Consider the following 25262-nt stretch of genomic DNA (forward strand, 5'->3'; position numbering starts at 1 on the left):
CGTGAAGGAAGTCGTAGCAGTAAAAAGTTGAGAACTGCTGACCTGAAGATGCCTGGTATTTTTTGGCTGACCCTGCTTAACTTCCAAGATCAGAGAGGATATGGTGCCCTTGGGGCATTTCCGCCCATAAGGAGGTAATAAACTCTACTACAAATACAGTAAAGAAGGAAAACTCTGGAATGATCATCAACAAAAAGCCTTTTAAAAATATTTTAACATTTGCATTAATAAAATAAGTAAGACCAAACTTTTTAAACAAGAAAACCAAAAGTTCTTTTAAAGGGGCAAATGGGGTGAGAGAACTCATTAGGTTGTTGTCCCTGATGCTGCAAAAAACAAAAAAACAAAAACAAAACACACAGCCAAGATGGTTTGCTTTAGCTAGAAATCAATGCAGAATACTGAACAGCAAGTCCCTCCTTCATTAATACCAAAGGCCTCAATTCTAAATGTGTTAGAGGTTTGTGAAGAATGCTAAAGGCGGCTGGGTGGACAGGATAACTGGAAACATTTTTAGATGTCAGAAACCACAATGTATAATGTTACCAATCAGGGCTTCCCAGAAAGCAGCATATTTGAAATAGAAAGCAGGAGCCAAACTCCCCACACTGTAAATGAAATTTGAGTGTTAGCATGCTCTCTGAGAAAGAAGTAAGCAGATTTTTGAAGAGGGGCAGGGTTGGCTATTTGGAAAAGTGAACACAGTAAAGCCTAATTTCCTTATAACAGGGATTAGCACTTGCACTACACAGGCAACCTAGACCTCCTGAGGACAGTACTTCATTCCAGTCAACTTCTAATCCCCTTCCTCATCCCCATCCCCCACCCCCAGTTTCTTCTTTGGGAAGAATCTGAAAGATAGCTGAGAAGAGTTATGTGGTTTTGTGTGCTTGTCTCTACTCTCTTGAATGGAAAAGCCATTTGGGCTTGGAATCAAAAACAGCAGAGAGGGGGTGGACTTAAGCAGCTGTAGGAACCACTTGATCATCTATGATGAAGGGTTCCCTCCCCCCTTTTTTATTCCTCCTAGGATAGTGTTGCCAAAGTAACCAGTCCAGTTTCGGAAAGCAGCCAAAACTGAGTTTAGACTTGTTGCTTTGGAGATGGTGACGTAGGCACACCAACAGACCTTGCAGAGTTGTTGATAATTCAGCTGCCAATACCTCTATGACCCCTGGCTGACAAAGACTTTGTTTGGCCAGAAGGGATCTCCCAGTGGAGTGAAGTATTTTCCAGCAAGGAAACTGATAATACCTTTTCAGCTTCAGATTGAAAATCTGAGCCATAGAAGAAGTCAGAAGATTGCAAATCTTTTGAGATGAAAATTTATGAATCCGTCTAGCTCTGATATGAGGCCAGCTTGAGAGAACCTTCACATCCATATTTACTTTTTAGTCTAGTTAGTCTCCCCACAGGATAGATATATTTTCTTTAGCCTCTAGGTATTGGGGAAGGAAAAAAATGCAGCAATCAAAGCAACCTTTCTGGAAATGTCTTTTCCCATTTTCTAGAAATAGGTTACAATGCTTCAGAAACAGAACACAGCCAAACTGTAATTCCTGTTTGTTCAAGCCTTAGATGCTGGTAGCTGGGCCAGATGTGTTATGCTCCTCCCATCCCACTCTCCTGGCATGGAAAATTGCATAGCAAACTCTTTTGCTTTGCATTCAAGCCAAGGTTAGCCTTGTTTTGCTGATACCACAATTCAGAGAACAGCTGGAGACAGAAAGTACCTCTTGGAACTAACCACCATGGTTACTAAACTGCAACCATGACCATGACCCCGAAGAAAGGGACAGCTGCAAAATGAAGCCTTTTAGAGGACTTAACCAGAGATCGAGTCTACAATAAGATTTTCTACAATAAGCAGGATAAGCATATATGACATTCACTTTGGGGTGAGAGAGAAAGAATGCACAGTTAATTTCTGACTTCTAGTTTTCTAGAGATCATGGGCTTTCTTTAAAACTCTTTGTTTTCAATTCCAAGCACTGGATCATTTTGGCAAGCCCAACTTTTGGTAGCCCCACAGTCAGCAACGATGAGGACCAACAGAGGAATGTAAAATGTAAAACAATGTGATTTTACAGAAGGGGCTAGGAAAGTACCATACTGGGAATACAAAAGCTTTACTTCTTAAGAGAGATTTAAACAATGCCTTTTAGGATGGAGCATTCCCTGATGCACAAACCCCTAGTGTATTACAAGTGTACCAAACTATTTAAGACACAGAATAATTTTTAAAGAGATATTGACACCAGACTCCAAAGTAAAAAAGTTTTAAAAATCCGGATTGCAATTTATCCATAAAATACAGACAAATTATAAGTTTTAAGGTCCAGTTTAAAAACAATGCAGATAAAGCCAAATATATTTGTTGTGGGACAGAATTGCAGACATGTAGGTCCATGACTAAAATGCCCCCTTCTCTTTCCCAAATGGACCTGGATGGCAGCCTCATGGGCAGCCTTATTGAAGCTGATCTTCCCAGCCCACATAACTTGGTATTTATCCGGATTAAGTTCTGCTTCTTTGTCTTCTAGATCCCTTTATAAGTTCACTGAGTTAAATAGGCAAAAAAATAACATGTCATCTACACAATACTTTACACAACACCTCTAGATGACTCATCTTAGCAAGTTCATAGAGAGACATGTGAGGCAGGGAAATATGAAACCCAATGACATCATAAAAGACCTATGACAACATAGTAGAAAAGATGTTTCACAACATCTTCTGTAGGATCGGTCCAGCTTGGGAAGATGAGATCCATGATGACAACATGGCTCTTGCACCTATCTTGAAAAGATAGTCCAGAGGATACCATCCTCAATTATGCTGGGAGCTCTCAAGGGAATCTACAAAACCAGGTCAAAACAGGTAGAGTTTGGGAAACCAGAATGATCAAAGGCATTAAAATTATACACTTAAAACTGGTATGAACGAGGATGAGCTTGCAGTAAGTGAAGCATTAAACATCAGATATGATACTCTAGCACAAGTCCATTTCACCAAATAGTGAATGACAATCTAAATTCTAGATGAGGGGAAGGAAAATCATACTTCAAATACTGGAAGAAGATGCATAGACTCAGAACAGATATTACATCTTATGAAGAAAAAGTTGAATCATATGCAAACAATCATACATGTTTGACATGTATTCCAGTCAAACACAAACACATTTCTGGAATGGGTCAAAAGAAAATGAATGAATGAAAACATGACAGTGAGTGAAATCCTTCTTTTTTTAAAAAAACCCACGGGATTTAACAATTACAGTAATTGGTTGTTCTGCCAACATATTAACAATACATTTACCAATATTTACCTAGAGAACAATTTTCTGTCTAAGCCTCCGAGTGTGGTGGAGACGCCTTCTTTGAAGGCTTTTAAACAGAGGCTGAATGGCCATCTGTCAGTGGTGCTTTGAAGGCGATTTTCCTGCTTCTTGGCAGGGGGTTGGACTGGATGGCCCATGAGGTCTCTTCCAAATCTAGGATTCTATGATTCTATGAAAATGTCTTTCCCTTCAACATCTCCTAGTATTTTTAATTAACTGAAAGAGCAAACCCAAATCGGTTGAAAAAATAATAATCAAATAAGGAAGAAACAGGAAGGTTCTCAGAAGCTGGAGCAGTATTACCAAGGGTAAATCCACTCCAAAACTGATTCAGTTACAAAGACAACTGTTTTATTTTTTTATCACAGACTACAATACCTTTTGAACTGATTATTTATATGACTCACTTCTCAGATACTCTCATTCATATGTGGGTCTGGAGAATGGGTTATAGTACCTAGACTACACTTCCCCATGAGTAATGTGAAGCAGGAGAGGAACCCTACTTCTCAGACTAAAACAGAGACATTAGTAGAGATCCCCCCCCTTCTCTGCTCATGTTTCCTGTTGGGAACATGAACACTGCAGCAGGTGGGATCCCACTGTTATTTCTGATCTCCCTATTTCTGATTTCTCTCTAAACCTCCCTATGCAGCTTGCTAGGTATATTGCATATGGTGGAAACCTCCCAGCACAGAGGACAGTGGAGCTTAGGAATTAGAGACTTGGCAAAAAGCATCCTAGAGTAACCCCTCATGGGTTGACTGGAATTTTACGGACCAGATCAAGGCTGCAGACAAAAGGTTGCTCCCACTGAACTATGCCATGTTTCTGACAGAGAATTTTAATCAGTACTGTACTTTTTGAAAAGCTGCCTGTCTTTAAGAAAGGCTAAATAAGTTTGATTACTGAATGCACTTATACTCAGTTTAGCTGCTATTTATAAAATCTCTCCAAGTGTTATTAAATCATCCTTATCTTTCTCACTAGATCAAAGGAACTCTTCGATTCAGATTAATCACTTTTAGGTATTATGCCAAGAAGGTGTGGGGTGGAATGGGAAGACCAGTGAATGTCCCATTTGACAGCTGAGTTATTCAATTTACAAACCTGGCAGAAAGGGGATGATCCTTTGCTTAGGGTCTTTCTGTCCTCCTTCCATAGGGAATTTGTCCAGCATTTGCATCTTTAAAAAAAAACACACACAAGAAAAGCATACAATTAAATTAGCAAAAGCAGAAATAAACATCATGGATGCTAAAACATTACACAGAAAAATAAACAGAACTGTAGATGATACTTATTTTTGTTTACCAGGGTTTTAAGAAAAGCCCAAAATGTCAAGGAGGGGAATTGCATATTAATATTCTGGAAATATCCAAGTTGATAACTGTACCCTAGGTTATGTCAGAATTATTAATTTTGTCTCAAACAGGGATCAACAACTGTGCGTGTGTCACTTATTGTGGCAGCTTGTCAACCACCTTGTACAAGGAAAAATTAGCCCAAACCTTTTCCCCAAAATTGGGGCTAAAGAGGGGCAGGAATGAGTCTCTGCCCTCACCTCAGGCAAAAATATGATCAAATCCTGAAATTATTTGATCTCTGTGTCAGCTGGATGCAAGGGGGGACAAAAACAATCTTCAGTTTTCCATGAACCCATAGCTGGTTTCCAATATCTCCAGGGAACAATTAAATTTTCTGAAGCAATCTTATGGCCCAGTGATCCCCATATACATGTCTGATCCTGGGCTAGATAGGTAAATGGTCTGCTTCAACATAAAAGGCAAGCTAACATTTATTGACAGTCTGCCTAAGGAACTTGTGCCAGACGGTGTGTCACCAACTCAGAGAAGTAGGAGAAAGTCAGTAGACACAGAAAATAAAAACGTTAAGTATCATCTCAAGACATGTTCACTTTGAATCTTCGAAACATCTTCAGAGGTTAAAGGGAAGAGATCCTGCTCAGTTTAGACACGCTGCTTTCTTACATTATCCAAAATAACCAAAGTAACTTGGCTTGAGCCAAATCCATTGACAGACACCAAGAACAATGCCCAGTTCTCAGGCTGTCTGCACAGATATAATTTTGATTAAATGACACTAACTACACTATATTCAGTATGTCTCTGAAGAAGGTGATAATGCAAAACGAAAACAATGACATTTAATATAGCAAGAAAAACAACAATGTCACAAAATAAAGGTAAGCAATCAAACTTCAAAGTTTATTCAGTCCAATCTCTGCTACAACTTGACGTTATCAACTTCAGGAGGCCATTTTCACAAAGCAGGAAGTTCCACAACTTTGGGAATTCATTGTAGAAATTAGAAAACCTCTCCTTTAAATCACAGTCATATTCAGTAAGGCACATAAATTATCAGCTGTGCACAAGACAAATGCTGTATGAGGAAAATAGAGGAAGAAAAAAAAGAGCCACAAGGAGAGCCTGCCCACCATTGCCAGAGTGTTGTCAAGGGGATATTATGAAGAAGGGAGAAAGCAGGCAGGCAGCAATCCCAATGACACCACGGCAATGCTGGATATATATGTTAGTGTTAATGTTGTGTGTGTGTATGTGTGTGTGTGTGTGTAAAACATTATAAGAACATGTGTTGCTGCTGAAGGCTTTTCATGGCCAGAATCACTGGGTTTTTGTGAGTTTTCTGGGCTGTATGGCCATGTTCCAGAAGCATTCTCTCTTGACATTTTGCCCATATGAGGTCTTCACAACCTATGAGGATGCCTGCCATAGATGTGGGTGAAATGGCAAGAGAATGCTTCTGGAGCATGGCCATACAGCCCAGAAAACTCACAGAAACCCATTATAAGAAAATATTTTCTTGTTTTCTTGCTTGACATTCAGCACTTCGTATAAGGGGGCACTATTAAAAATGCAATTGAGTGCATGCACTCCTTTTTTGCCAGCTCTGGAGATAAAAGAGGCTGCTTAAACCATGTCCAAGAGTAGGTCTTAATGGAAGACAACTGTATGCAATAAAAATCAAAGGAGGGTTACTTCTTGGTTATCACTGCAGTCCACACTGGGGGCTGTCTACTTCTTTGACCACAAAACTATGAGAACTAGTCTAATCTTGCTATTTTTTAAGCCTGTAGTATGTCTTGTTCCTCATTTCTCACACAAAGAATCATGAAACTATATTGCCATCTGTCTGCATTACAATCTAAGCGGGTCACTATTTTATGTATAAAGGATGTGAATTATTAGAAAGATGCTTCCTGTCTGTGAAGACCATTAACATTTATGTCAGACACAGGCTAAGTAATATAGTATCAGTCATCAATGCATTTGCCAAAGATGACACGAGATATTATGATGTCTCCTGAACTGAAAGCATGGGATCCATGTGGAAATGAAGGGAAGGAAATGGAAGAAAGATACTGAACTACCATTCATGGCTACATGTCACTGAGTTTTTATTTAAGGGATGGAAGGAGGCTATTTTGCTTTTCATCATGCATAACCATCTTAATTCTTTTTCTGTGTGCTGGCTTTCTTAGAATGAAACCCTGACAGTAGAAACTGGCAACTGTGACTGATGTATCCCTATTATTCAACAGCAGGAAGAAAATTACCAGCCTTGTAACTTTGTGGTAGTTTAAGTTTCAAAAGAACATAATGAAGAAAAGGTGCCTACCATTCTAAACCATCAGCACTTAGGAATCTGACTGCTCAAACTAGGCCTTTTGCCTCTGTAAACCATGCCTACCAATCAATTGTTAAACCAACTCTCCATTTTTAGAGAAGTCGTGATCACTCTGCATACTAGAGCTCTGGTTCCATACACAATATTGCCACTCTGCACACTGGAGCTTCTGATTCATGTAAACCCTTGCCAATCTACATACCAATCCTCCAATTCTAGACAAAACCTTTAGTGCTAACTGCTCTCTTTTCATTTCCAGCCCTTCTCAGGCGTTCAACAGATCCTTATCTTTAACCTGCAATCACTGACCAGAGATAAGGGTAGAGAAATAATGAAGTAGAAAGTCAAAACTGACTAGTCATCATTATGCCAAAACAAATTAATGGATATGGGTCTCATTAAGTTAAAAGAAAACAGTGAGGCAGTTACTACCTTTTAAATAAATTAAGAAGATAAATAACTGTTGACATTTTATTCCTAAGCTCTTTATGCCATTATGCACCTATTACAGAAAAGGATGGTACGTAAAGTAAGGGGAGACATCATACTAGCATATATATCTGGTATTAGCTGGGTGTCAGAGGGACCACTGCTCCCCTGCTTTCATTGCTTTCCTCTTTCTCTTTCTTTCCTTTCCTTCCTGTCCTGCATTCATTTTTCTATTTTCTTTCCCTTATTTCTCTCTTTCTTTCCTTTCTTGCTCCTTTCCCCTCATATACATGTCACCATTCTTTCCCAGTGACATTAAAAATGTCCACTTCACCTATCAACAGCCAATCCTTCACTTAGCAGCCAATACCTATCAACAGTCTTTGTGGTATAAGCAGACACACACACACTTTACCTTTTATATATGTACATAGAAGATGGATGTAGAGGATGTGGTAAGTTGCATAAAACATGATAAGAACAAACTTCAATTTGTGAAGCTAAGAAGGGCGATTCAGTGCAGATAAAAGGAAGTACTCTTTCATACTGTGCAGAATTAAAACTGGATTTTGTTAATATGAAGTGGTACCATGTCTGCGAACTGTGATGGAATTGGAAGATGGAAGATACCCATTTTTAATATAACACATATTAAATCTCTATGCATCACTTGCTAAGAAAGTGCAAGCAGGGGTGTGCAGGTAAATTCTTGCTTGTGGGTTTTCCACTGACAACTGACTGGCCTTTGTGGAAAGAATGCTGGACAAAATAGGCCCTTTGTTTGACTCAGTAAGGGTCTCCTTACATTCTTTTATGACAGGCAAGATCAGCCATAACAATATAGTGATGATGAGAACCAGCCACAAAATATAGTGGTTTACTTATATGCTTGAGAGTAAGATTACAAATTTTAAGAGGATTCTGATTTTTCCTCATCTGCTAACAGTATAATAAAATGCAGTTCATCCTTTCCCCTTCTTTAGACTTTTCTCCAGGAAGACAAAGAAGAAAACTGTCACCCAGATGCATTTTCCAACTTTTAAGCTGCCTAGAGTTGGCCTCAGATCCAAGGTAAAAGCCAACTCCTCTCCTGCCAGCTGTGCCATTAAATTTTTACATTATTTCAAATCCTCCTCTAGTCTTCTCTTGGAGCTGGCAGAGTATCCCATCAGGGAGAACCCACCAATCTCTGACCTAAAGGCTAGAGCCTCCAGCCACTCGCTCTTGTCTCCGTATAATACAAAACACCTGTGGCAGCTCAAGTCAAAGGGGAAATTTGTTTTGCTTGGACTGAATTATTAGCTTTTCTTCAGCCACAAATGAATGTTTTAAACGCTGACACACAGGCAAAGTCTGACTCCATGAAGTCCGCCTGTCCGGTTTACTCCTTCCTTCTACAAATAAATGGTAGGGATTGGGGGGTGGGGAGGCTCTCCTTGGCCTAATACATTGAGAGAATCAGAAGTGTGTGGCCTTCCAAGACCCCATAGGAATTAATGCCCCCCAACCTCTTGGCAGCTGCCCATCCCTGAATTATGTGCTTAACTTTTATTTTTATGTTCTCTATTTATTTAACCTTTAAACCAAGCCTTAGAGAATCCCAGAAGAAGTTTCAGCATGCAAAGCACAGCTCATTGTTTTGTATTTAAAGCTTACATGGCCCACTTCTTTGAATTGCTTAAATTTTAATAGGTAAGGAACAGTTACCTTTCAACTGATCCTATCTCTGATTAAATACAATGATGGGCTTCTCTACTTAGTACTGAAGAAGCCTCCCATCCCCACTGACTTCCATCTACAGAAGTAGTGGTGTTTGTTCCTGCACTGAGCTGACCAGCCAAGATGCAGGAAAGGTGAGGGACACACAACCACAGAGAAGTGTTAAAGTTATCAAAACTAGTAATCTTCTATGTAGTATATAGATACGGGCATTTTTTTCTCCTAGATTTATCAATGGCAACCACTAGATGATACAACAGTTGGTATCACATCACTAAAGGTACCAGAGCTTGAACACTCACAAATGTGTGTGGAGTATCCAAAATTATTTTCTTATATTCTTCTGTGACTGAAGATGCAGTTGCAGAAGCACTGTCAGAATGATCGCACAATATCCTCCTACAACCTCTTTCATAGAAAAAAGAGGAGGCCTTTACAGAAGTATGAGGACTGAATGCAAAGACGGCAACAATTCAATCTTTTCTGTCATGTGCTTTCTGAGGTGTATCACTAACAGAGTAAAAATACTTTTTCCATTATGGCCTCTGTATCTGCAGGGTTGCAGAATCTATTTTGATTTATTGATTGAATATGCTGGCTTTCTCCTTAAGTGGGACACAAGGAAGCTCAAAATGGTTACCATAGTGTTGAACTGGAAGATCTAGTTATGGCTAGTGTAGCTTCCTTCCAGACATTTCCTAGCTCTTCCAATACAATTCTATGGTATGTTTCCACTATAAGTTGTTTATTGCATAGCATTTGGTATTACTCACAATTTTCGCTAACTGTAATAAGCCTGTGAATGTATCCCCCCATGGATATGGTGGGGTCATTCTGTACAGAAAAACATTCACAATGTTAATCATACTTACAAAATAGCTGAATGCGATAAAATGATCACTGCATCCCACTGCACATATTTCAGCCTATACAGAGCCTGGAAGAATTCTAGGAATAACTTCTTGATAACCAAGAGCTTTAATATACCCTAAAATACACTTTCCAATCTAGAATAACAACATACTAACTCAAAAAGGACAAAAAAAAGTTATCTCGAATCTTGCAAAAACCATAGCTAGAATGTTATATGCATCTGTAATAAAACCCTTTAACCAAGTCCAACAACACTGCAAATCTCTGTAAAATATACTATTATTTGAAAGGTTTAATCTCAACAAGAAGCATAAATTGTATTGGTATTTACATTTTCCTGTGCTCTTTTATAGCAAGGATAGACATTGCTCCAGATGCTGTTGCACTACAACCCCCATAATCCTTAACCTCAGACTATGCTGGTTAACGATAAAAGGAGTCAGAGTTCAAAATAGTTAGAGACCTACATGTTCTTTATCAATGCTTTACATGCACTAACTCCTTACAATGTAAATCAAAAACTGACTTAAGACGGTGGACATAAAATCAGTTTGCTCTCCAGATTGTCCAAAACAGCTGGGCAAAGGCAAGCATCACTCAGGTAGAACAGAAGCAGAAGTCAAATGTTATTTGGAGTTCTCAAAAATAGTAATGAAGTTCAGTACTGTAATTTTTTTCAAGCTAATTAATGTGGATTTTTCAAATTATATCAGCATATCTAATATAATGCTGTTCCTGTTGTATGTGCCTTCAAGTCACTTCTGATATATGGTAATCCTAAGGCAATCCTATCATGGGTTCCGTTACTTCAAAATAAGTATTGCTGAATATAATTGGATGTGCTTCTGTGTGTGTGTGTATAGCCTATAGGGAAATGATTTTCATCTTAAAGGACTGAATACTGGTTAACACAAAAATTAAAAATAGAAGAACCTGTTGCAGCCCAAGTGCCTACTTGATTCCTTTTTTCAGCCAAACACCACACAGATGAACAAGAATAGTAAGTTTATTAAGAAAAGAGTATCTGATATAAAAACAGTTTCAAAATACATCAATGAGCTAGACTTCCAGAAGCTTAACAAAAAGCAATGACCAGCTCTGAATAAGAATTCCAAAAATCACTTAAGACAAAAGCAAGAAACTGTAATCCAAGGGTTGTTTCTAAAAGCTTGAAAGCATGATACTTGAACTTGACTATCATCCCAAAGTCTTGAAAACTGAAACAAGATTTGTAATTCAAAAAGGAGGCATGGAACTTAAAACAGGAAAACAAGATACAGGTCCAAGAACACAACTCCTAACTTGGAGCTCCCAAGGCAGGAATCTTGACACTTGAAAATCCAATGGTGATTTCCCCATCGAACCTTGACTCCAATTCCTAAAAAATACTCCCTCTTGCCCATGACATCACTCTTTCTCACACCGGGATTCCCTTTGCTTATCTTTCAGTCTCTGAGAACACTGGATTTGTCTCTGTTTCACACTATCCCTTCTGATCTGGAAACGCTGGGTTATTTGTAACCCTCCTATCTCCTCCACATTTCTTTCAAAGTCAATCATTGGCCAATTCTCATGAGAATTACTGCCTGTTTCCCTGACAACCAATCTATCCAAAACATTCCCATCATCTTGAAAAACATTTTCACTTTTACACTTTCACTTTTACAACCAGAAAATCCTCTTCCTCATCCTCAGAGGCTTCACAGGCCTCCACAGAACCTTTAAAAAATGGCAAAACCATGCACACTGTCAGGAATTTCCTATTAAATCACTGGAAACTTCATATATATAGCTATAAATGGCTCTACCTTCAGAATATGAAAAGCATAAAAGGCTCACAGATGGAAACAGTAAAAACAAACAGCAAAAGGCCAACCCAAAAACTGATGAACATATGAAAGCCAGTCTTGAAGACATCATGCTGACCTCTGCTGTGATACCCTCCCTATTAAATCTGTTAACAAGAGAAATAAATCAACCTAAAGTCATTATAATCTCCAGTGAGGATAGATGAACCTGTCTTTGTACAAGTAGGATATGGTTGCACATTCTTATGTGCCCAAGGCAAAGATTCTTCTGAATATGGTATTATAGTTGGTGGGTCTCCAGCATATTAGCAGGAACCTCAAAACCAAACTCTTGTGGCAAAGAAGAGAAGCTACTTGACCAAGCCTGGAGCTCTCTTGCCTTCAGCTTTCCCACAGCTGTCACTGGGATGGAAAAGGGATAGCCAGTAACAGCACTTTGAATAAGGCCAGATTGTGATGACATGACTAAACTAAAACAATCACTGAGTATTGTAGATCAGTGGGTATTTGAATATGGATCTCTCATATCCCAATTAACTCTCAAATTGCTATACCACACTGGTTCTACTTGAATGACTTTGTAGCAGTAAGAAGCCTTTTATCAGTCATTGTGATAGACACAGTGGTTTGCACACATTTTTAAATTAGACAATTTTATTTCATATTCTATGTGAATGACTCACACTGAACCATGTCCATTTTAAAAACTTGTGCAAGGAATACATTCAAATGTCCTGTTAAATGCGAGCTTCATAACTGAAAGGCTAGAGCTGGCATGGGAGAAAATCAGACAACACCGTTTTCTCTTCAGCAAACAGATACACACACACATACACAACACACATTGTATGAGCAATTGCAGGCATACAATTAGGTTATAGTTTATAGCACTAGAAATGCAAGAAACTGAAAGAAAGAGAAAAAAGTCATTTTTTAGCAAAATCATCAAAAAATGTCTTACTGTTTCAGCTGTGCATCACTTTATAAAAACCAGAGATAGATGTTTTTTGTAGTAAGTAGAAAGACTTACCACAAAAAGAGTATTAGGAGCAGCTGAATCCAGACAAGACATCTTGATCAGAAGACAAAAGCCCTGCAAGGGGGCAGAAAGATGGCAAACTCTTCCCCAAGAGGAGTAGAACTGCCAAAAACAAAGAGCCACTGGCACAATTTCTTCGTTTTCAATCTATCAATCTGGCTATGGTTTTAATCTATTGCTCTGGCTTTTAATCTTGCTTTTAATTGCTGTTGGAAATTATGTTTTATTGATTTGTTATTATGATAAATTGTTTATATTAATTATTTGTATTTTAATTTATGACGTATTTGTATTTTTATTATGATTTGCATGGCATCAAATGGTTGCCATCTATGTTGTAAGCTGCCCTGAATTCCCAAAGGAAGATGGGACTGGATATAAATAAAGTTTGATGGACTGTAGAAAAACTACAACAAAAATGTCTCCCTGAAACAAACAAAGACTGAAGGAAAAGGAAACTGTCACAACCATTTTTAACAGTAGCAGCAACAAAATAACCACTGCCGACATCTTTTTGACATTATTTTGCAGGTAGGGAAAGATTTCTGTTTCAGTGGTCTTTTTCGGTTCTTGGATAATACAATTCTAGTCTAAGAGATGGCCTTCAACCATTATTTGTAATATATTATTGTCTGAAAACTCTAAGTTTAAGGCATCTTAATTAATTAGTGTCCACATCGACGTATAGTCAAATAGCAAGTACTTCCTGGAAACAAAGAGCCAAAGGAAGAAAGCACCTGGGAGAGGTGGGGTTCAGATATCATGCAGATATTATGGCGTGATCCTACAATTGTATAACAAAATTACCGACTTGCCAAGTTCACTAATTTTAAAGGATACAAAAACCAAACTAAAGTGATTGAAATATTTTTCTCTACAGTAAGCACAGGGAACCCAATCTAGTTTTAAGAAGCTAATATGTAGGGTGGAAAGAGCTTTCAATCCAGCAATTTTCTTCCCACTGCAAAAAAAAAAAAAAAAAATCTTCGAAGATCATGCAAAGACTTTGTTGAAGATCACTCACAATTTAGGACTTATTCTGTGCACAATTCAGGACTTGTGTGTGGTTGTTTTGCACAGAAAATAGCATTTTCAACACAAGAAATAGAATTTTCTGAGTGGAAAATAATATGAAAAAATATTAAAGTAGTGTCTTGCTTATCCAACATAAACGGGCCAGCAGAATGTTGGATAAGCAAAAATAAGGAGGGATTAAGGAAAAGCCTATTAAAGTCAAATTACATTATGAAGTTTTATAAATTAAGCACCAAAACATCATGTTTTACAATAAATGGACAGAAAAAGCGGTTCAATACACAGTAACATTATGTAGTAATTACTGTATTTACAAATTTTACTTTTACTGTGAAACTCTCCAACTCAACACTCTAATCAACATGGGTTCTTTCTTTCTTCCACCCTGGACATTATTCCAGGAGGGAGGCAGACTACATTGGATAATACAGAATGTTGGGATGAGTGAAGGTTGGATAAGCAAGACTACTGTAATAATTCCTGCACAGAAAATCCTGTTTTCTATTAAAATCAACCATGTGTAAATTTTACAGTAGACATTTCTGTCCTCTGTTCTGTAATGAATGCATTTTCTGTATAGTAATAAATATTCTTACATTGAAACAATACTTTTTCATGAACAAAAATCCTGTTTTCTCTACATTAAATGTTGATTTATTTTCTGTAAAAAACTACTACTTGTATTTGTGGATTTTCTGCAGAATAAGTCCTGAACTGAAAAAAATCTCATCAGAATTCTTATCATGGTTTCTTGACACTAAAAAATGTTTTAGGAATATTTTAAAGTATTTGTTTGATTGCTACACAGGTGTTACATATTGAAATCAATGGGAGATGAAAGTCTCTATCTACCAAAAATGTCACAGATGAAACTGGAACATATGTGACTTAGATACACCATAGTATGGTGAAAATGCTAATGACCAGACAACAGGAAAGCAAATAAAACTGCTATTTTAGTCAGAGAAACCCTGAAGAGTATGTTCTGGGTTTAGGAAAAAATAAAAACTATAAATGAGCCTTAGAACGACAAAGTTATATCCTCTCTTCTTCCTGCTACTGAAATAAATATTCACAAATGGTTGTACTCAGTTAATTCATTTTGCAGCAACTGATGTAAGGTGAGACCAAACATTGGGGGGGGGGGGGGCTGAATATTTTAAAAGTGAGTGAAGAAGTGGGACAGCAAAGATTAACCGGGGCATATCCATGCCAAATCAGGACAGTTGGAGGTTACGCATGCTTTTAGCTGTTATTGCCATGATCTAGTATAATTTTTCTTCACCATTTTCTCTCAGTTAAGGCAAAGGCACATAGTGTGGACTGAAATGTTCAAGACTGAAAGTGTCAAAAGTAGCAGGGCCAAAAGGAAAGTGAGAAATATATATTAGTGCCAGGAACATGAATAGACATTACACTCTTTTCTAGATTGGCAGAAAGTGATATTTGATAGGTTCCAGTCAACATTCAGTAGCAGTGTCAGGCAAGGGACAGACTTCTCTGAAAGCCACTGTCTTCCAATCCTTGTGCAAACTGTATCTATTTATTTATTTATTTATTTATTTGCTGCATTTGTTGACCGCCGTTCTCAGCCCTAGGGCGACTCACGGCGGTGTACAACATATAAAAACAATTTACAATAAAGCAATATCACTAATACACAATAATATAATTACACTAAATGATCCGCTCCGTCTTATCGTAGAATCATAACCAATCTCGTAAACCATATTCCGTTCCAGTTGTCGTTACCAGTTAATGTAGCACTCAGTTAAATGCCTTCTCAAATAGCCATGTCTTTAGGCTCTTACGGAAAGACATAAGGGAGGGCGCTTGTCTGATGTCTACAGCCTTGTTAATGCATGGTTTCGAAGAATTCATCACATGAAGCATTGTTCTTTTTGCAATAAGTTACTGATTCATGGTGCACTTAATTTCTGGTAACTGCACTGCACCCGAATATTTCATTCAAAAGCTAAGCATGGAGTGTCAAAAGTAAAACCAGGCCAGTTACAGGGCATTAAAACTTTGCCCACAGGATAAATCAATATGCCATGCATGATTCATCACAGCATTCAACCGTACAAAAACTGTTCCCTCTAGAAGAGATATTTAGTGACTATGCTGTTGTGAAACAAAGCAGATTAGAGCTGTCTTTGAGTCTTGCCTACATCCTTTCCACAATGTTATTATAATAAGTGAACCTTTTCTTGCAAAGCTGAGATACATGGCTACTTATACCTAGGCTGGAAAGATTTGTACTTCTTAAAAGCTCTCCCTGTTCAGCTGGGACTCATCCTAAAATAATGTGATTTCCAGAGGAACAATTAAATCCATAACAGAATTGTTACATTATTCATATCTCAGGCACACAGTATGCTTTTACTGTGAAACTCTCCAACTCAACACTCTAATCAACATGCCTCGTTCACCAAAAAGCTCTGGGCTACTTCACATATACTCTCTCTTTCACACACACATACACAGACAGACCGGGGGGGGGGGGGGGTGAAGGGTGAGGATCTTTTAGTTATTTAGAAGTTGATGAACCACCATTTCTATTATATCTCCCCACTGACAAAACTGACTAAAGCTAAAGGGAACTGGAGTTAGCAAAATCTGGAAGGTCAAATTTTTCATAGTCTTTATCTACCAGATCTGGCTCTAAGTTTGAAAAGGTTGCTTTTGAATGTACTGCAAGATAACTGTGATATTTGATCTGTGGAACATGGGTAAATGAGCCAAGTTTACATTGATATTTTTCTTCTCAAGGAATTAACAGACATGTGCAAATGTTCTCCCCTACAAACATTCCATTATCCATTTCTCACTCTCTAATAGCTGTGTCAATTCCACTGCACACCTATCTCCCAAATATCTACACATGACTTGTGCAATTTAAATATTAACCCTCTTGGCTTCTTTATACTTTACTCAAGTGTCTAGCCATAGCGCTTCATTTGAGCAAATCTATGAGATAGTGTTCATTTGATTTGGTTTCTTGGATCGAAATAGGTTTGATCCAATATTGCTGAATACACAGGGGAGGCATCTGGTATTTCAAACATTATTAGACCGCAGCTTTCAGCATTGCTTAAGCTATGCTACCTACAAGTTGCAGTCCAAAACCAAGTGGAAGGCAATATGAATTCCACTTATTTATTATTTTTTATTATTTACCACATTTATATCCTGCCCTTCTCACCCTAAAGGGGACTCAGAGCGGCCTTACAATAGGCAACAATTTGATGTCGCATAAATACATACAAATAAAATAAATATATTAAAATCCAAAAAATTAAAAACATCAAACATTAAAACCAATCATTACAACCATGCAATCCAAAATTATAATCCAAAGCTGTTCCAGTCATCATTGCACTATTCACTTATTGCACTGATTGAAAGTTACTGACAACTTCTACTATAGAATGTAATTCCACTCTTTATTTTAGATAACAAATATACCAGTCAGGGGTGCTTTGAATTAAATTTTCCTGCTTCTTGGCAGGAGGTTGGACTGGATGGCCCATGAGGTCACTTCCAACTCAGTCATACTATATAGTATTTATTATTTTAGAAAGTCAATCCTAGGCACCATAATGTCAAATTAAACAAACTTTACAACTTATTGACAACAGCAGAGAATATATGACCAAGAGCATTAGCAGAATTGAAATTAGAAACATTTCTTTTTTTTTCCAAAAGCAAACCTGTCTATGTCTAAATTGACCAAAATCTAGTTATACTATCTTGCTCAGCATGTATTAAAGGTTCCCACTGAAATCACATCGTCAGAGATGTAAGTAATTTAGGAAATAGAATTTGACGTCACTAGCTAAATACGTTTATTATAATTGATTCCTTTTCGGTGAAAGAAATGGTCACAAAGCTACTTTTAAGGTAAGGAGTAATTGTGAAGTTATTTTAGTGCAGTGGTTCTCAACCTGGGGTCCCCAGGTGTTTTTGGCCTTCAACTCCCAGAAATCCTAACTAGTGGATTAATTGGTAATAGTTTCTGGCTATTGTCAAATGTTTGCTTTAGGGCATGTTAAAGATGTTTTGATGATACTTTTAAAAAGTGTTATGCAAGTAACAACCTGGTATAAAGCATTTTCTCTCTCTTTAAAACAAATAGAATATGGGTAATACAGAAACTCACACAAAAAGTTACTTTTAAAAAACTACATTGGGCAATAGTGGCAGAACACTCTTCAGAATGTTAATGATAGGATTAAATTACTTTTAACAAAAGGAATTTTCTAAGCTCTGCTAGGAAAACAGAAGAGACCTGCTAATTCCCACTTTTCTTCTTCAAAGAAGGATTATTTTACAGACATGATGTCTTTTTGCATCTGTCTAAGCAGGCCTATGTGGGTGGTCAAAACGACCACAAACTGAACTTTTTGTTCCAATGTTTACAACAGTTTTTTAAAAGCCTAGCTAGGCAAAGCAACTGTTCAGTATAATACTGTTCTCAGTTATCTCTGCTTAATCCATAAAGATTCAAGCCTTGGAGTATTTGAGGGAGGGAGGGAGGGAGGGAGGGAGGGAGGAAGGAAGGAAGGAAGGAAGGAAGGAAGGAAGGAAGGAAGGAAGGAAGGAAGGAAGGTTGACTACTGTAGTTCCTTATTAGATGTTCTCTGCTAAAAACCCTTAATTTTACACACTCTGTAATTTCTCTCTGTAGTTCCTTACACACAGCGACAGACATTTGAGTATCTAAGTTTTAAGATACGATGGGAGACTGAGAGGTTGAGGGCTGCACTAGCCCATTGGGGGATAGTGAAAGATAGACTCCTCCAGAAAAAAAAATGAATTGGTACAGCAGTTTTGGGCAAAACATCTAAAAATGGCCACTGTATAAATGTAATACCCCAGGGGTAGTTAGTAAACTCTTTTCATTCAAAGGCAAGGAAATGTCGATCAATCTTAAAAATATTCCTAAGACTTAATGGCCATGATTTAGCTACCTCCTTAATACTAGGTAAAGAGACTTCTACTCCACTTTTCTACTGGCATGATGAAGATGGCTAACGTACACGAAGTAATTCCATCACACAAAAATCTGTTAATGAGGCTGTGAGTAAAGCCAATAACTTTAATTTGTATAGTGCCACTATTATAAGCCAGGTACACTTGCTAAATCTATTTTTTTTTAGTTTAGTTTATTTATTTGGGTCAAACAAGCAGAGAATAACATAATCACATTTCCTCATGAGAAAGTTTAGAAGATAACATAGATAACTTATATGATCTATATATTTTAACAATTTAACAAAAAAATATTTATATAGGTAATTGCCCTCATCCCTTACTTTTATCCATCCCTTTTCTACTATTTTCCCTTTCCCTCCCCCTCCGATTCACCCCCCTCCCTCTGGGAACAGTCATACATTTCCTTTGTTGTTCATTCTGTTTGTTGGATCATAAGGATAGGTTGGTTCAATTTCTTATATTTTCTGTTGCCCTATTTCTATTTATTTTTCCTATCCATTATGTATTCTTGAAGCATATCATCTGTTAAATATTTGTACTATTTTTGTATATCCCATTTTTTATGTTCTTTCCATCCCAGAGCAACCGTAGCTTGGGCCGCAGCTACCATATACACTGGCAAAATCTACTATCTCCTCTTCAGCAGATGGTATCAGAAAAGGGGAATTGGCCATTGAGGTTTAGTGCTGAACCTAAGCCTGTTTAAACAAGGGCTTCTCTCACTTAATTAGGGTTTTTTTGTTATTTAATTTTTTTATTAATATAAAAGTTCACCATAACACAATATATTTCATACTATCTCAATGAAATTCCTAGAGTGAACATATCTGTGAATAATCAAACCCTCAAAAGTCAAACCCACAAATATGAAGGGTCAACGGTACACAATTTGATGTTTTGACTAAAAGTAATGTTTAACAGCATTTTTACTCATTGCAATGGCCTCCCAGAACCATAGTCTACACAGCTACTGCTAGTAACTCTAAAAAGGCTCACAATAGCTTCTGGAATTTCTAACAGCTGATAATTTAAGACTAGTCAACACACAATAATTACCTTGTCTGTGCCTAAATTAATTTCTGTATGCAAATTATCCTTAATTTTTCAAAAGGCTCTTAGTATTCTAGTGCCCCAGAGAAAAACCACCATTGAGATTACCAGAAGTGCAGTCACAGTTCTAAAGATGGGAACAACAGCCTTCTGGAACCAATTTGAGGGAAACTCATCATGTTTTCCTTCCTCTGACATGTTTATTTAGCTTCCCCCTCTCTTGCCTCCATATACCAGCTCAGTGGAATGCATGAATCAGAAGTAACATGTACATATCCCATGTCCCCACTTTTCCTAAAAATACTTAGTCAATCTAAGGCAGCCTTACAATACAGGACATCTTCAGCATGTGCAAACAGAGAAAACAGACAACTCAGCCAGATGGAAAACAGACTTCTGAAGCAGAAATGCTTCTCTGAGGCATTGAACAGAAAGGTGAACTCAGTCTTACAACCCAGGCTCTTATTCTATAAATACAAAAAAGAAGAAGAAGAAGAAGAAGAAGAAGAAGAAGAAGAAGGAGATAAACACATTCAGATGAAGCCTGAATCCCCCTCCTAGAGTAAGTTTGAAAATTAAACCAAATACTGAGATCTAGTTTTCATTTTTAGAATGAAGCACATTTCCCACAACTATATTTTGGGTATATATAACCTGTGAAATAACTCTATGGGCTTTTTTCAAGGGAGTACACAATTCTGAGATTTCTGTTCTGCCACAGAACACACATACATAAAGAAACATGCATCACAGATAGTTTAGGTAGATAGGTAGCATAATAAAATATTAACATAAACTATATTATTTTAAAATTAAATTAAAATGAAAAGCTTGAAACTCCCAAGGAGCTCAGATCAATAAACTGAGATTGAAGGGTGAGATGGTAGCCTTCTCTGAATATCTCAAGGACTCTCACAGAGAGAAAGGGAAGGTTTGTTCTGGAAGATAGGACCAGTTATAATGGTTTGGAGTTACAAGAGAGTAAATTTTGATTGAACGTTTGATGGATTTTCTTGACAGGAAGACTGTCAAGAAAATCCATCAAACTTTAGAACTGAGGATGAGGGAATCAGAGAGATCAACAAGACACAGTACTTCCTTCTCAACTGAACTTATGGCTTCAGATCTAAAACAATTTTCCCGATATCAAATTCGGCCCTTGTCTCCCAGCAACTTATAGTTCTGGGAGACTTTAATATTCATGCAGCAACCACACTATCAGGTGCTGCTCAGGACTTCATGGTTGCCATGATGACCATGGGGCTGACTCAAGTAATATCTGTTCTCACGCATCAGGCGGGTCACACACTCGACCTAGTTTTTATCGTGGACAGTGGTGTGGTCAAAGTGGAAGAGCAAAATATTCTTCCATTGTCATGGTCTGACCATTATTTGATCAGCTTAAGGCTCACTGTGACCTCTAACCTCCGCAGGGGTGGTGGACACATTAAGATGGTCTGTCCCAGGAGATTATGGATCCAGATGGACTCCTGAGGTCTACTGGGGATCTTCCTGTCCTGGAGACTGACGATCCTGTCAACGCCTGGTTGATCTCTACAACAGCGAGATGTCCAGGGCGATTGACATGATCGCTCCTGAACGTCCCTTCTTGTTGCGTAGAGTTGCACCAACTCCTTGGTTCACTGAGGAGTTGGCAGTAATGAAACGTATGAGAAGGGGTCTGGAGTGCATCTGGAGGAAATCTCGTGACGTCTCTGACCGAGCACAGGCTAAAGCCGCTATTAAGGCTTACTCCGTGGCTCTGTGGGCAGCTGAGAAAGCTTTCTCAACTGCCTGCATAGCGTCTGCAGCCAACAGGCCATCAGAGTTGTTCTGGATTGTTGGGGAGCTCCTCCACCCACCTGTGATGAATGGAGTCCCTGAGGACTCGGTAACTCGGTGCAGCAATTCTGCGCACCATTTTGCAGGCAAAGTCGCTCAGATATGTTTCAAGTTGGACACCAGTTTAAGTGCAATGCCAAATGAGGTAACCGAGGCTCCTGTCTGTCTGATCTTATGGGATTCTTTTCATCTTGTTTTGCCTGATGACCTTGACAGGATCCTTGGGGCTGTGAGGGCAGCTGCCTGTGCTCTGGACCCTTGCTCTTCCTGGCTAGTTAAACTGGCCAAGGATGGGTTGTTGGATTGGTATGTCTCCATCATAAATGCATCGCTGAGCCAAGGAAAATTCCTGTCCTGCCTTAAGCTGGCGGTGGTAAAACCATTACTGAAAAAGACCTCCCTTGATCTCTCCGTGCTCAATGATTATAGACCAATCTCCATCCTCCCTTTTTTGGGCAAGGTGCTGGAGTGGGTGGTTGCTTCGTAGCTCCAAGGATTCCTAGATGACACCGACTATCTGGATCGATCACAGGCTGGTTTCAGGTCTGGTCACAGCACCGAGACGGCTTTGGTCGCCTTAGTGGATGACCTCCACAGGGAACACAGGGGAGTGTGACCCTGCTGGTTCTCTTGGACATCTCAGTGGCTTTCGATACCATCGACCATGGTATCCTTCTGGGTCGTCCCTCCAGGATGGGACTGGGCGGCACGGTTTTACTGTGGCTTCAGTCCTTTCTGGGGGGTCATTCCCAGATGGTACAGCTGGGTGACACCTGCTCGGACCCCTGGCCGTTGACCTGTGGGGTCCCGCAAGGTTCCATTCTGTCCCCCATGCTTTTCAACATCTATATGAAACCACTGGGAGAGGTCATCCGGAGTTTTGGAGTTGGGTGCCACCTCTATGTGGATGACACCCAACTCCACTATTCTTTTCCACCGGAATCCAAGGAAGCCCCTCAGATGCTGGATCAGTGCCTGGCTGCTGTGTCAATCTGGATGAGGGCAAACAAGCTGAGGATCAATCCCAACAAGACAGAGGTCCTCCAGGTCAGTCATATGCCTGACCGGGGTATTGGGTGGCAACCTATGCTTGATGGGGTTGCACTCCCCCTGAAGGCACAGGTCTGCAGCTTGGGGATCATCCTGGACTAAGCGCTGATGCTTGATGTGCAGGTGTCAGTGGTGGCCAGGAGGGCCTTTGCACAATTAAAACTCATTCGCCAACTGCGACCATACCTCGCAAAGTCTGACTTGGCTACGGTGGTCCATGCCTTAGTTACCTCTAGATTGGTCCCTTGAAGATGGCCCAGAAACTACAATTGGTTCACTGCTCGGCAGCCAGACTCCTAACTGGGGCGAATTACAGGGAGCGGTAAACCCCCCTGTTCAAGGAGCTCCTCTGGCTGCCGTTTATCTTCCAGTCCCAATTCAAAGTGCAGGTCATCACTTATAAAGCCCTAAACGGTTTGGGACACACCTACCTTTGTGACCACCTCTCCTACCACAAACCTGCACGATCTCTCCGATCTTCTGGAGAGGCCCTCCTTTCGCCCCTTCCTCTATCACAGGCTCAACTTGTGGGCATGAGGAAGAGGTCCTTCTCCGCTGTGGCCCCCCGCTTTTGGAACGCGCTACCCGGGAAGATCAGGCAAGCCCCTATCCTAGCAGCCTTCAAGAAAGAGCTAAAAACTTGGCTCTTCCGATGTGCCATCGGAGAGGGACCACTCAACCCATTTGTTTGTTCCCACCTACAATTGCCCTCTTGATAAAGTAGCTCCCCCTGTCCTTTAGACCCGTCGCAAACTAGGCTCCTGTGGGAGCAAACCTTGCCAGCACGTCCCTGACACCATGAGACTCCGCCTCTCGCCCCGCCCCTTTCTCCGCCTCTTTCTCCGTGCCAGAGTGGTTTTTCCTTTGCTAGGGCAGCATTGCCAGCGTATTCTCTCAGTTGAATTCTGCCAACTGAGAGAGTACGCTGGCAATGCTGCCCTAGCAAAGGAAAAACCACTCTGGCACGGAGAAAGAGGCGGAGAAAGGGGCGGGGCGAGAGGCGCAACCTCATGACGTCAGGGACGTGCTGGCAAGGTTTGCTCCCGCAGGAGCCTAGTTTGCGGCGGCTCTTATAAAGGCTAAACCCCACTCCTCCTCCTCCTCTTGGGCTCCTCTCTCACAAATACATTTTTATTCCTATCTCACCCAGAGTTTTAACCTTTTTAACTTTTCACTATTCTATCTCATACATCTGGCCCACCCTTTGTGTTTGATTTTACTATGCTATTTTATACTGTTTATTTTATTTGTTATTTTATATATTTTGTTATGCTGTATTTTAGCTTTTTTTGTGTCTAATTATGTTGTATTATTTAGGGCTTGGCCTCATGTTAGCCACCCCAAATCACCTTTGGGAGATGGTGGCAGGTTATAAATCAAATTATTATTATTATTATTATTATTATTATTATTATTATTATTATTATAGGGCAAAAGTTCCATTAAACCCATTATGGCTCCTGTCATCATGTATAGTATGGTAAGCTAAACATGTGGCCCTCTTGATGCCATAGGACTATAGATCCTATCAACCCTAGACAGCAGTCAATGATGCTCCTCACACCGTCTCAGGAGCATTAAGCATGGTCTATTCTTGATGTCAAATATGCAATATACGCCACTGTCTTTGCAAGTTGAATTCAGTTCCCTCATTCTCTCAATTTATTTGAAGCGCAGAACAACTGTTCTCCTTAAATAAATTTCATCTCAGGCATCTTAGGGGCAATAGGACAGATCTCTTAAGTTCTGAAAACATATGTTATGTGAAACAGCAGTGCCAAGCTGAAAATATGAGAACTGACAGAAAGGCAATGAAGTTCCTGTTGGAAACATAAACGTTTCTGCCCTAATATCTGGAAGGCTTTCCAGTAGTAATGCCCTTGTTAGCAGAGCATCACTGGTTGCTCAACACTCCTAATAGCTAATAGCTTATACTTTATGCAGAACTTTATTGATATTTTTTAAAAAACATTGCAACTACAGACCGATTCACTCTTTTTCAGTAATGGCTCATTCCTTCATTAAAAATTCCTGTTTGTGTAAGGGATTAAGGCTTTCAGGAAGTCTTTGGCTAACAAAAACTACATCTTCCCAGCTTGCCCTAGCCCCTTTTAATTCCCTGGCACAGCATGACACCCAAACTTTCTATTCTGGTATCAATGTACAGAACAAATGATTTACTTGCATCAGCAAAAATGAGTGCTTTAAAGTATATTGAGCAATTAATAATTTCTCTAAAAGCCTCTTCACATTTTTGATTCTCAGCTAGACCCAAAAGTCTTCAGTCACAGCAGTAAAATGGAGATTTGTTTTGAATTTACTTACTTATTAACCAGACAGCATGATTAGATAAGGATTTTTCAATGTGCATTCTCTTGAAACATTCTGAAAGAAGTATCGGTGTGAT

At 39.1% G+C, this 25262-nt stretch overlaps 1 protein-coding gene across 2 annotated transcripts in view; it reads right to left on the bottom strand.

Annotated features, from left to right (window-relative positions):
• SH3PXD2B (SH3 and PX domains 2B) overlaps positions 1-25262 on the bottom strand; it is a 124600-nt gene that overhangs the window by 53481 nt on the left and 45857 nt on the right. For both annotated transcript variants that reach the window (XM_060765103.2, XM_060765105.2), the window contains exon 3: positions 4454-4529. In XM_060765103.2, the coding sequence (XP_060621086.2) occupies positions 4454-4529 (76 nt within the window). The remainder of the gene's footprint in view (positions 1-4453; positions 4530-25262) is intronic.

This window comes from Anolis sagrei, chromosome 2, assembly GCF_037176765.1.
Source record: "Anolis sagrei isolate rAnoSag1 chromosome 2, rAnoSag1.mat, whole genome shotgun sequence".
Lineage (NCBI taxonomy): Eukaryota > Metazoa > Chordata > Lepidosauria > Squamata > Dactyloidae > Anolis > Anolis sagrei.